Below are 14,095 nucleotides of genomic sequence, written 5' to 3' on the forward strand. Positions count from 1 at the left end.
CAAACAAACTATTCTATAGATAAATTATATGATTACAATGACACAAGATTAAGAGGGATGAGAGTTATCAACAATTATCCCAAATCAAATAAAAGCAGCACTAAAAGAAAAAATAATAAAGTAGGTTATCTCGCTAAAAGATTGGCTCAAACCTAATCTTACACGGAGATGCTGCATAAAAGTGATTATAACATAATATGATAAACAAATTATAAATTTACGACTAAAAGTTGCATTCGAGAGATAATAATAGCCCAAAGATGACTTGATACACCAGCGAAAAATCTATGTCGACAGTGGTGGCGCATGAGAGACACGTGCTATACTAAATAACAAATGAGCACACATGCCTGAAAAATTTGAAGTCGTTGACCTCGAAGACACTGCATGTGGCACTTGGAAATACCCAATGGCGCAGCGAAGCATGAGGCCCACGTGCATTGTAAGTTACGCGTGAGCTACATGCGTCACATGGATTAAAAGATTTATATTACCAACTGGCATATCGGCGATTGGGGAGTCCAATGGAGGGGCGCATGGCTGTTGAAGATGGTCGGAGAATAGCAAATTAGAACATCTAGGTACTATCACCGAAAAACAAAAAACAACTGAAAATAAATAGCTACACACGTGGGTTATTCGAGGCTCTTCAGGCCGGACGAGTGTAAAACTGAGATTTACACCCCCCTATGGAACATAGCCACAGGAGAAAGGTCACATTATTACAATAGATGCAAATGTAGCAGAGCGATTCATTGCATTCAAGCGTCGTCCCTCTCAAATCTCTCTCTCTCTCTCTCTCTCTCTCTCTCCCCTCAAAATCACAGGCCAGTTCAAAATCTATTACTTGTTTGTCCCTATTGTTCACCCTTCCATCAAGCGAATGAATAGCTCCATGCAGATGCAGAGCAATTTGCAAACGTGAAGTACAATTTTAAAATGAAAAATGATAATTTATAAATTTTCAATAGCTTTTCTAATAATAGGAGAAATGATAGGTTCATCAATAGCTCTGGTGGGAGGGGTTTTTAAGTTGTAAGTATTAAGAAGCCAGTGACTTATTTGTAGCGAAGAAAATTTTCAATATAGGACTTTGTCCAAGGAAAACGTAAAATCTTGGGCATGACCAGTATAGAAGTTTTTCTTTCTCTTTCACTTATTTTATGTCTTTGTTTTTCACTTTCCAGCAAGCTAATTTATTTATGCTTTGGAGATTTTTACCATGTCCCCATTTGCTTCTCGTTTGTTGCTGCAAATGTAAGATAATTTTCAAATCTCTGTTGTTATTCACTAGAGTTAATCTTCTCTGTTGTAACTGGGACTTGATTCGACATTAGGCTGAAAGGTTTTCTGGCAGAGAGAGAGAGATCGAGGGAAATTTGGGCTTGGGGGGAGAGGGAGCTTGCTGATAGACGAGAGCGAGTGAGAGCGCGAGAATGAGAGGAAAAACGTGGAAGTGAGACTTTTATTCATCCACGATAAGTATATAAAATTGCTAATGTGTCTTTCTATTATTGGAGGGTGTAAAACTCCTTTTATCATCTCATATGGTTTTAAGCTTTTCTCTATTCATATCTTTATATATATAAAGTAATTATCTAACGGCGAAATGGTTGTTTTTCCGTCTAAAATTATTATTTTTCGTCTATTCTATTATTTTACTTAATGCCGTTTGTCTTGTAAATTTGTTGGGGCCGATGTCAATGTGCGATACTTTACTTTCATTCCGTCCTCGCGTCTTTGTATTTGGAGCTTCATATTGGGAATTGCAACATTTTTATGTATTGAGCTTGGCTGGACTCTCACTAACGGCTTCTCTGTATATTCACTCTGATGCGATTCAGTGGTGGACAAAAGATATAAAAAAAATTGAGCTTGGCTGAATTATGTACTCATTGATAGTTTTTATTTGTACGCGATTCAATGTTATTTTTCTTTGTTTAGTTTTTTCATGGTAGATTATGTACGCGATCCAGTGTTCTTTTTCATGGTAGATTATATACAAAAGGTGAAAAATTTGAACTTGGTTGGAATATGTATGCGATTCAGTGTTCTTTTTCTTTGTTTATACTGACCGACAGTTTTTTCTACATAAACCCACTTGGTATAGATCATGCTTTGTTCTTGAAACCCATCTATTGTTAATAAAAAATTCAACCCTGTTGCGTGAAGTCTTTACAAATATATTCTTGATGCTGAATATAAAATTTCCCTCGTAGCTTTAAGGACTCTGTTTTGAAAATATATTCCTTTTATTGGTTTGGTTTCTGGGCATGGAGAGGGAAAGGAGGAGAGTAATTTTAAGCCGCATGTGGGATTTTGTCAGTGCAAGAGTAAGAAGGAGAGAAGCGGAGAGAAAGCCCTCCATTGTGCTTGAAAACAGACGAAACCGAGAAGAGGAAGAAGGAGGCAACGGCGTGCAGGAGGAGAAGAAAAATCTGAAGGGATGGCCAAAACGGCAACGTTTTATAAAGAGAGGGCTGGGCTGAAAACAAGCCCACGGGCTAGGCTTCACAAAGCCAAACGGACTGGGCCCAAAATAGAGAAAACCCACTAAAAACAAACCCTATCCGAAAAATACGGGTCTAATAAAATAAAAAGATAAAAAAAATAGAAAAAAATAAAGCCCAGCAATGAAATAAATTAAAATAAGGAACAATTTAAATACTAAATAATAATTAATATTAAAAAAGCATGTCAAAATAAATTTCACAATTTAGTAATCGTAAAATAATATAATGAAAATCATATTAAATTTATAACAAGAAAACCAATATTACTAATAAATAAAATAATTATTTAATTCAAATACATAAAAATACAGAATATCATAGGTATGTTAGAAATTGTATATTTTTCTTAATAATTTTTCAATAAATTCTTACTGCAGTTGTACTGGCAAGAATTAAAATAATGATCGTAATAATTAATTTATTAGTTAATGTTCATTTGTAATATTTTATTAATTATATTATTTGTATAAAAGTTGATGCAATGTCTTCTAAATTATATATGCCATCAATTATTTTTATAAGTTTTATAAAAAAACAAATTACTTTTATAAAATAATTTTTTAATTCAATTAAGCAAACATATTTTACGCGTTATTTTGACTTGGTAAATATATAAATAGCTAAAATAACATGCAAATTGCACCCAAAATTTTTTTTTTCCCGAAATAAAAGAATGTTTTTAATATTGCTATCGAAATATCTATAGCTTTAAAATTAATAATATATAAAGATAAAGGACCCATGGGATCCGTGTCCTCTTTCTCTCCCCGTCGGCTTACAAGTTAAGCGACGCAGCAAAAAGATGAACATGAAGAATAAAGCACGATCGCACAGATGGAGACGTAAGCGACGCGTGTGAAAGGCAAGAACACGAGGCGACAGGAGAGAGGCCCGTTCCTTTCTTTTGCGTTACAAGTAAAATAAACATACAGTTGAGAAAAAAAAGAGCCTAAGGACATTAAGAAATGAGATTGCTCGGAGTTCCGCCAGTCTCTACAGTTCTCGTTATATTAGTAGTAGTGCTTTCCGTCTTACTTGCTCTTCGATACCGGGAGCCAACGGACTCTGTGAAAATGGCTACCCTAGGAGGCGTTCACGAATCCCAAGAAGAAGCATCTGCTCTAAACAGTGCCGAGGTCGATGGCCTCGCTCGTTTCGCCGTCGATGAACACAACAAGAAAGAGGTTTTTATCTTCCTTTTTTTATACTAAGATTTTGATTTTTTTTTTTCTTCCCGTTTTAGGAGTTGAGCTTTCAAACCCAAGTATTCGGGATTTGAAAACTTTGTTGTTTGCTTTATTTTAGTCCGTTTTAAAATTTATAATCATTTTGTGAAAAAAAAAAATGATGATTTTTTCATGCTATGCTCTTAAGTCAAAGATCAAATGAATTTATAAAATGCTAAAATTCGTATGATGTCAACGATTAACCAAAAGTAATGCTAAGGATATTACCTACTTCAAGAAAATACGTAAATTATCGTAATTTGCTTGCATATCAGTTCTCTGTGTCTGTTTCTATGTTTTGAAGAATGCTGTGCTGGAGTTTGCGAGGGTTGTGAAGGCCCAAGAACAGGTGGTGGCTGGTACATTGCATCATCTCACTCTGGAGGCTATCGATGCGGGTAAGAAGAAGATATACGAAGCCAAGGTTTGGGTGAAGCCGTGGATGAACTTCAAGGAATTGCAGGAGTTCAAGCATGCCGATGCTGGCGACTCACCTTCGCCATTCACCACTTCAGATCTTGGTGGTAAAAAAGGTGACTTTAACTGCCTATATTTTCATTTGCAATGTTAATGCCCTATTTTGTATTTATCAGAATGCTATACTAAGCATTATTTTCAACAATATGGTTCAAAACTTATCCATTCACGGTCTTTAAAAGATTTTTAGCTGCCTTTCGAGCCTAACATAGTTAGGGTGAGACGATGGAATCTGGGCACTCAACTACTCAGTAACTTTTTGAGGCTAGTGTTCTTTTGACCTGAACTGTTTCAGTGGCAGTTCAGTGTGGGTCAATGAGACACAGTATACTTCCCTTGTAGCGGTTGGTGAAAAACCAATAAAACATTATTAGTGATTCTTGGATTGCTGTGTTTTTTATCAGGTGAGCATGGGCCAGGATGGCAAACCGTGCCACCACTTGATCCCCAAGTTCAGGACGCGGCAAATCATGCTGTCAAGACCATCCAGCAGAGGTCTAACTCATTACTTCCTTATGAACTTCAAGAGGTCATTCATGCAAAGGCAGAGGTCCGTGCCTTTTCTTATTGTTGTTTTATTGTTTCAAATGCATTCTGTTGCGTTATGTCCAGGAGCTACCTATAATTTTCATGATTGTATTTAGTCGTTTCTTGCTCTACTTTGTATTTAGGTGTACTGTCTTGAATACTTCCTGTGTAGTTGGGTTATGGAATAAAATTCTCGTATTAATTATAAAAAAAAAATATGTCCAGGAGCTACCTATAATTTCAAGAGATTTACCATTTTAGTGAGTGATTGTTTATATTACTAAACTGAGAATTTCATTTGGCAAAGGACGCTGGTGAAGTGAGTATCTACATCTAAAGCCAAATCCATATTTTACCTATTCATTATTGTTTTTTCCGTACATAGTGAATGAAACGGAAATAGAATTTTTCCTCCTCTCTTAGTAGCTCCCATACGGGGCTTGTTCCCATGATAGTTGTAACGTTTTGTTCCTGAAGTGTAATTGAAGGGCTCATGTAGATGCTGTACTTATAACTGCTTACAATTGCTTGGAATTAAACATAACATTTTGAGTTGCTATGATATGATAAGGGAATAAAGGAACGAGAAAGAGGAAAAGATGCAGAAAAAGATACTATATGTACTACAAAATACTCATTTCATGCTGTTTGAAGGAAATTATATTATTGTATTTCATGATATAGTGGTTGAGCAGGCCCCCAGCTTGACATTTATTAATGGAATGTCTGAAAACAGGTAATAGAAGATTTTGCAAAGTTTGACCTGCTTCTAAACCTCAAGAGGGGAAACAAAGAAGAGAAGTTTAAAGTGGAGGTACATAAGAACAATGAAGGTGGCTTCCATTTGAATCAGATGGAGCCACACGAGAGCTGACCTCATTTACCATCTGTAACCTCGTACAAAATTATGTCTGGGCGTTTATAGGCTCTTCGGCCACGTGAATTTCTGCTTGTGTTTATTCTGAAGTGTATTGCCTTTCCAGCCCACAAAATCAGAGGGAAAAAGCATATATGAATTTTAGAATATCTATATGACTATATGTAGAATATCTATCTGACTATGCATGGCGATGTTATGGTTTTATATAATCTCGTATGTTTTCATTTTTATGAATTTTGTCATTTGACTACCTGTCGGACTACCGCAATGGAGCCATTAAGATCTGTTTTGGTGGTGATTTGCATTGTGACATGTATTTTATTAGGTTTGAGTTTTTCCTAATGTTGAACTCAGAGACATGCGAATTTTACCCCTCAACGATTTCTTCTCCCACCGCAAGGGCCAATACAAATGAACCAAAAGATCTATTTTTTAACTTCCCAGAGTATGGTGGCGGGATCGAGACTTCTTTAAACTTTTTTAATAATTCACATAATTTGATATGGATTCTACAAGTGTTGTACTTCGTGAGGAAGGACAAATTTAGTGGAACTGATTGACAAAATACTAATTTTCAGACCCCTCTTTCAACGTGTGAAACTATATAGGAAGGTTCATGAAATCGTATTGCGGGGAAACAGTCTCGTAATAGAACATACATACCATAATCTGTTGGGAAATAAATAACATTTGAGAAAAATGACTTGGCCATAATTGAAACGAAACGAAACGAAGAGAAGATGGAGACAGAGTAAGGAAAAAGTACCATAAGGAGTTTTTCAAAGGGCAATCTACCCCTACCAAGGCTGCAATACATTGATTATAGACTGAAGTACCCAGTCTAATATTTCTTGAATTATCAGGAAGCTACCTTTGGAAATTGTAGTTAGCAACTGGCATTACAGAAACCTGTTATAATGTAGAGAAAAGCTAATAAAGAGAAATAAAAACCTTCCTGATCTTCTAGCGGAAACTGCATGAAGGGGACACCTTCGTACTCATATCTTGCCACCATGAGCTTAGCACCTACCTGTTTCCAATAACTAAACACTACGATGTTTCATGCATAGTTAGTCCTCTTCATCATAATCTTCCTCCTCCTCCTCATCTAACCTTGTGCTGAGGTGTGCCAGATGAAGAGGGTCAATGGCCATCTTGTCCACATCAGAAAGAGACCAGCCTGGTAATTCTTCATGCCTAGTCTCAGTGGAAGGACCGGCTATGGATGTAGGGGCTGCTGCTGCAGCTGTGGTCTTTGTGCCCTCATTCTCATCAACATGGGCGTTCAGATCAAAATTTCGAGCTGCTGGGTTGGCACCATCTGCAACTGCAATATTCTCTTTTGAAAATTCCTTTGCCTCAGAACCATTTTCCATCAATGTATCAGGGTTCTGATTGTGTCTGTGGCTATGCTGAATTGATGTGGAGGGATCGGGTCCTGTATCAAGATGGGAAGTTTCTCTTTCTGCTGTGCGACCTCGTCCACGTCCTCTTCCTCGACCCCGACCTCTTCCTCTCCCACTGCTGCCGGCATGACTCATCTCCTGTTGCAGGAAGCAAGTTTAAATGATCATCTCTTTTAGTGCATGTCCTTGCCTTCTATGCACAAAAAAGTAAATAGATAAATCCAATCCTCCTCCCTGACATTTTAAAAGTGCTTTTCGCGTGCTAACTTAAGTAAAAACTTAAAAGTAGATTTTAAACTATCTCACCCCCACCAACCGGAGGAAAAAAAAAGGCAAATATAAGTTACAAGGTGAGATAGGGTCAAGGCAGATGGATTTCAGCCTCAGCCTGCAAGATCGGCAAATGAAAATGTTGCATTTTTCTCGATTTGAACAAACAAGATTGTTTTGGACACTAACAAGAAATAATTCAAGGATAGGAGAATCAACTCAATTATGAAATATTGAAAGACTTCAAATAAGTCTAGAAAAGGAAAAACATGCAAAATACAAATGCTCTGATATGAAAAAGGAAAACAAATCACTTCATTATCACATGGTCTGGAAGCAAAGAAGAGAGTTTTTACCATCCTGCTCTTCTTTGACTCCTCATCACTTTCATTGCTTTCATCAGCTGCAGCTTTTCTGGTAGAATAAAAAGTCAACCAGTTATGTAATTACTCAATATATATCAAGTTAATATAAAAGAGAGAACAATGGGAATCAAAGTTCTAACCTTCTCTTTGGAATGGTACGATCATCACCAGCAGCATCAGAATGGCCATGACCATAGTCTGGAACTCGGCTGACTACCTCCCTCAGAAAATCAAACACATTATAGCTCTGCACACAATGTTTTCTGCAAGCAATTTCAGTACAGAATTTAGTTACATATCAATTTTTTGACATGCAAAGACATAATACTTAAAACGAAGGAAACAAAAGCCAACATATTTCCATTATTAACTGTAACCTACAGAAGAGTCAGGAAGTATGACATGTCCAGAGACTTTTTAAATTTCTTTCTTCTTTTTTATTTTTGGATTGAGGTAAGCAGTTGTGAGCTGATGGCAAAAGATATCCTAATGGGAGTCTTTTTTTCCTTTAGTGTCAGTTTCTGGGTTTTTGAGGGAAGGGAAGAGGGGGGAGGGGGAGAGAGAGAAGGGGAAAAGAGGAGGGGGGGGGGGGGGGTGGGCTGATGAAATTTCTTCAGAAACTTACATTACGTGACTCCGGACTGAATCTATCATATTAGTTTCACATTTGACATGGAAATTGTATTTACTTTTTTATATAAGATCAAAATAGAAATTTTTACTTGTTTCATGTAATAGTCAAGAAACTAGGTACCACTATTACAAGGTTACAAAAATTGACCACCATAGCTTGCAGCAACTATTAAGCCCAGACAAATAAAAGAGAACACAAAATGCAGGTACTTTTTTTTGGATAGGTACACGTGGATGTAATTTTCACTTACAAATGCAATGCACTCATAGTCTTTGCCCCTCTCTGAAGGGTTATCTCATATGTGTGGTCACAAAGGTCTTGCAAAAATAATTCCAGTGCTTTAGCTGCATTATCAAGAATATGATAAGAAAGGGAGTTAAAGCTCAGAGGACTCCATGAGAAGAAGAATATTTAACCTAGAAAGTCATGGCCACTCACAAACTAAAACAGGCACCGCCAACGCTATCTTCCCAACATCCTCATCAGCTTGCATTATCTTTTTAATCCGAGCCTGTCACATTAATGAACTCTATAGATAATGAGACTAGATGATAAAACCCCAATGACTACAATATATACAGATGCATGAAAATGTGAAACACCAAGTAGAATCATATTTTGTCACTTATCTTTCCATAGAAAGCTAGGTAATGAAGGGCTTTTCTTTTGCCTCTTTCCTAAGGCCCAGGAAATTTCGTTGCCTGGACACTAGATTAATCTAAGACTTTGAATCATTAACACAATTGACCACAGAACACTGTTTATGCAGCTGTAGCAGTTAATGAAGCACATTACTAATGAAGAGAAGGTATTCTAGATTAAAAAGAACAAAGAAAAAAGAAAAAAGAAAAGCCCATTGCTTGCTCCTGGCTAATTCCTCAGATCATCTTATTACCACTCAAAACAAAGGCAGTAGGGCTTTCTACTGAGTTTAGCCAAAAAAATTCTGACGCAAATGCTTGCTTTTCCTTGATTTTGAACCACTTTAAGTGACCAAACAGTAGATACCACCATATTAAACACATAATGTTCAAACATGAGTACAAAAACAAGATACCTAAACACATATAACACAATCCAGATCAGCAACACCCCCCGAACCCATAATTTTTTTTTTTTTTTAAAAAACAAAACACATAACAAATAATAGCCAAGAAAAATGAACCCCCCCCTCCTTCCCCTTTTTCCCCAAAAAAAATAAAAATATAAGGGAAAGCAAATAGAACCAGATCGCATATTGCCATAAGAGCCAAATATGATGCACCCATAAGCTCACTTCAACACTAAATGACACTAAGGAAAAACACAACCCAAATCACAATATCACCCAAAACAAAATATTCATCGACGGGTTTTTAGTTCTTAGAACGAATCATAACCGTGGGAATTACAAAAATAACAAATTTACAACAGAATAAGACCGGGATCGAACAGTAAAAGATGTAACACCCCCAACTGATTTAAATCCTAAGCTAAAACCAATAATTCAAACATCTACAGAAAGTCAAGAAATTTAGCAACACCAACCAAAGAGATTGAACTGATCAACATCAATCCATAGATGAAAAAACGTGATTTCGACTTTTATTTTCTTTTCGTTCGTTTTCCCACATCCAAAAATAAAAGAAGCAGATAGATAAAGAGAAAGAGAAAACTTACGGCAGGAAATCGAGTATCGAGCTTCTTCCTCATGTCGTCAGATCTGAGTCATAACACAAAAACTTTCTAACGATAATCGAGATTTTTAACAGAAAATCGTTGCTACTATCATCAGGATCATCATCGTGACAGATAAAATCCACGAAAACGAGTCTCAGATCCGAAAGTTTTCAGATTTTACCCCAAAAATAGAGTTTTTGTTCCAACGGCATCTCCGTCCGTACGAGTTTGACGAAGAAAATTAAAAATAAAAAAATAAAAAAGTGAAGGATAAAAGACATATGAGTAACAACACTGTCACCGTAGGTTTAAGACAGGCTAATCAGCAGAGAACCCGTTTATAAAATACATAAATTCGCTTGAGACTAGATAAGACAAAAGCCCTGAACTGCTTACGTGTTGTGTCATAATTGAGGTTTCATAATGGATAAACTTGTTAAATGTTTGGATCACGCTAGAACCAGCTGGATGCTCCGCTGGTCCACCGCTAAGCTTTAAATTTTTTTTTTTTTTTCAAATTTAATTTTTAATACTTTTAAATATTTAAAAAAAATTATAATATTATTAAACAATTTTTTTTAATCATTAAAAAAAAATTAACAGTAGCTTAAACATTTACCTGCTAAATGGTTAATATATTTAAAATTACTTTCTTAATTATTAATTAAAAAAAAAAGGATACATTCTGGACGGCAGTTATCATGTTCTTTTTCACTATAATTATTAATAATGTTAGAAAAATATTTAAACTATAAAAAAATTCAGTCTAAAAATAAATTTACAAGCAAATAACTTGATACGCTAAATTATAAGATTCATTTTTTTTATTAAATAAATATGATATCTCGTGTCAATTCATTTAAAGAAATAATATTTATAATTTTAAAATAAATAAATAAATAAGAATTTATTCTTTTTCAAATCGACTATATAACCTTTATATACTTTACAATTATATGTAGCATTACTTATTTTATATTTAATATATGAAAATTTGTTAAACTTACAACTCTTTTATAATTATCTTACAACTCTATATTAAATGGATGATAGTTTTCTAAAATTGAATTCATTTTTAATGAAGATGCACGCATTGATTGATTGTAATATGAATTGCAAAATAATTATAAAAAGGTTATAGGTATATCAAATTATAAAATTATATTTGCAATGTGATTTTTGAAAAGTTATATTTGTCTCAGATTTTAAAATTTTATTACTTTAATATTAAAATAAATAATTTTTCAACAAATCTGCAACTATTATTTTGCAAATGATATTTTGTGTAGGTTTTAGATTTAACTACTTTTTTAAAAAAGAGTGCGTGAGACTTACCTATCTTAAAACTGTCAATATTATTTTTTTAATTGTAAATTTTAATTTAAAAGTAAAATACATAAAACTTGCTCATTTTAAAGTTGTACCTAATACTATTCTTTAAGATTTAGGAGAAAATATAAACTAATAACTATTGACAACTTGACTGCTATTGAATAAAAGAATATTCTTTAAAAATTTTATTCTGATTTTATGTATCTAAATTTTAAAAAAAAAATCATATTTTTCATTACAAAGTTGTGATAAATTGTGGATTATTTGTTATTGTATCAATTGCTCATTTCAAAAAAGAAAAAGAAAAATGAAATTCAAGCCTACATTAGCACCATGTACCTCTAGACAAAATCATCAACAGATTTTTTTGTGTTGATAAGTATTAAATTGGCTATCAACACTCATAAATTGTACGTTCATTATATGCGTTGGCATTGCATTTAATTAATTTATTTATTTGGAATAATTGCTCCTTATTTTAATTCAAAATTCATTAAATAGCTTTGAACTTGTTAAAATTTATTTTAAATCATGCATCGAAGGAATTAAGGGAGAAAATCTTTAACATATATAACAGTTAAGCGATGTTTAAGCTGTCATGTCATGTGAACTATTTTAGAACAAGTTTAAATGGACTACTGGCCACCAGAATATTACAGCAACTATAAAATAATTTTAGGAGTAATTTCTCAATTTCTTTGCAGGAAAATAGTCGGAGATATATGGGAATGCTTCTGTATATAATATGTAATTTCCATATATATACACACACGCACACACATATATATATATATATGTATATAATTTCAAAGTGTATAGCTTGTATGTAGTACCGTACCGTATTGTGTTTTATTTATTTATTTATATAAAGAGGGTGGAGGGTTTCAAATTTAAATTTTCTATTTAAAGAACTGGATCTTTGAAGAACTGGATCATATGATATTAGACTATTAGACTCTGGATAAGTTAATTTCCAATTTAGATTACACGTCGAGAACTACATAACAAGTCCATTGAGTGATCATAATTGCTACCATACTTTTGAAACTCTTCATATATACGAGAAATGTTTTAATCGCAAAATGATTCTATAAAAATAAAATAAATTTACAAATTGACGTAGTTTAATTGATATGATATGTTAGATTGTAAAATTATTTTTATTGTAAAATAAATCTAATGTATAATATGAAATATAATTTATAAATTTACTTTTATAAAAATATATTATGACTGTAACTCTTTATATATATACACATACATATATATGGAAAGTTTGACTAATTGAGGAACAGCTTGTTCATCACAATATTTTTGGAATAATCTTAGTGGCAAGCCTTCGGTTGGGGCCATATCTCATGCATCCAGCTTATTCATTCAGTTCGATCTTTAATTGCTAATATGATGCATATAATAATTGCACACCGGGATTTCTTTCCATTCGCTAAGGATATTGCATTAAATCAACCCTAAATAAAACGCAACATGCCATCTCCCAAATTTTCTCAAACCCCACAAAACACCCACTTTTGTTTTTGTCTTTTTCTGTTTTTTGCCTGCCATGGAATCATCACGCGGTTCTGCACTATGCCCCTCCGATGCCTCTAGCATCTCGGCCGCTTCTGAAGGAGCAGTACCATACAAAGAAGGTGGCGAGGAGCTCGTGATCAAGCGCGCGCGCTCTATGAAAATGAAGGAAAAAATTACCAGAGGTTTTCATGAAGTAATACTTCATGATGAGGCGCCGGGGGCACATGAACATGATCACGTGGGATCGAGTTCTACTTCTCGTCACGTGATCTTGCTCGATTTGAAGCATTCCAGTACCGATGATTCCAAAGACGTCCATGATGACACTACTCCGAAGAAGGCACTCAATCTTTTCCGCTCCGTGAACGCTGGAACTTCTTCTTCTCAGGCCGCAGCCAACGAGCCAACGTCGGATGGAAAGCGATCAGAGGCGGCTAGGGTTTTTTCATGCAACTTCTGCAAGAGGGAGTTCTCCACGTCCCAAGCCTTGGGAGGGCATCAAAATGCGCATAAACAAGAGCGTGCATTGGCAAAACGACGTCAAGGGATGGATGTGGGTCATGCTTTGGGACACCAACAATACTTTCCTTACTACTATCCCTATTCAAACAGTACTATTTCTGCACACTCTCTCTATGGATCTTTGAATAGATTATCATCATCTAATATTGGTGTTCGAATGGAGTCCATGATTCACAAACCTTCAAGCTTCCCATGGTCCTCCTCCTCCTCCTCATCATCATCATCTGGGCATCGATCTTTTGATCACCATGGTGGCTGGACGACAAGGCCGCAGGCTATAATAAATTCACAGCCATATTCTCTTGATAGGCTAAAGCTGGAAGGTTTTCAGGCTCATAATGGTGCATTTGCACTTCCTGCAGCTGCAGGAACTTCTTCAAGATTTGAGGAAAGCGGTGCACTTGGCAATCTCAATGGTGGGTCGTCTTCTAGAACCAATATTAATATCATTACCACTTCAAACAATGAGATCAGGCCAAGTACCAGTACTGGCCGTGACTGCCTCCGGCGAGACGAGAAAACCGATCATCGTGACTCTCAGGGACTTGATTTGTCACTAAAGCTTTAATATTATTGAGTATATGTACATGATGATGATGTATGCGTGTGTCATGGTTCTAGTTCGTTCACAGTTTATATGTATTAGTATTATTAATGAATATACGTACGATTCTTAACGTTTAATAATTAGGTGTATGATCTTTTCTTTGAACATTTGTCATGTGATTGATTCTTCAGAATTGAAAACTTCAA

At 35.0% G+C, this 14,095-nt stretch overlaps 3 protein-coding genes across 3 annotated transcripts; 2 read left to right on the forward strand and 1 right to left on the reverse strand.

The window, feature by feature from the left end:
* Positions 1 to 3,300: 3,300 nt before the first annotated feature.
* LOC122292901 (cysteine proteinase inhibitor 12-like) lies at positions 3,301 to 5,854 on the forward strand. The gene is made up of 4 exons (XM_043101451.1): positions 3,301 to 3,697; positions 4,044 to 4,272; positions 4,621 to 4,766; positions 5,481 to 5,854. Exons 1-4 carry the CDS (start codon positions 3,479 to 3,481, stop codon positions 5,616 to 5,618), a joined length of 732 nt encoding a protein of 243 aa, XP_042957385.1. The 5' UTR covers positions 3,301 to 3,478; the 3' UTR covers positions 5,619 to 5,854.
* A 522-nt stretch (positions 5,855 to 6,376) lies between these two features.
* On the reverse strand, positions 6,377 to 10,265 carry LOC122292900 (dr1-associated corepressor-like). The gene is made up of 6 exons (XM_043101450.1): positions 9,959 to 10,265; positions 8,738 to 8,810; positions 8,550 to 8,643; positions 7,806 to 7,928; positions 7,657 to 7,714; positions 6,377 to 7,168 (listed from the first exon to the last, which is right to left on the reverse strand). The coding sequence occupies exons 1-6, from the start codon at positions 9,989 to 9,991 to the stop codon at positions 6,695 to 6,697; spliced, it is 855 nt and encodes a 284-aa protein (XP_042957384.1). The 5' UTR covers positions 9,992 to 10,265; the 3' UTR covers positions 6,377 to 6,694.
* Positions 10,266 to 12,851: 2,586 nt separating this feature from the next.
* Positions 12,852 to 13,976, forward strand: LOC122292144 (zinc finger protein 3-like). Its single transcript, XM_043100363.1, has one exon. The coding sequence runs from the start codon at positions 12,852 to 12,854 to the stop codon at positions 13,908 to 13,910; it is 1,059 nt and encodes a 352-aa protein (XP_042956297.1). The 3' UTR covers positions 13,911 to 13,976.
* The last annotated feature ends 119 nt before the right edge of the window (positions 13,977 to 14,095 follow it).

This window comes from Carya illinoinensis, chromosome 13 (assembly GCF_018687715.1).
Source record: "Carya illinoinensis cultivar Pawnee chromosome 13, C.illinoinensisPawnee_v1, whole genome shotgun sequence".
Classification (NCBI taxonomy): Eukaryota; Viridiplantae; Streptophyta; class Magnoliopsida; order Fagales; family Juglandaceae; genus Carya; species Carya illinoinensis.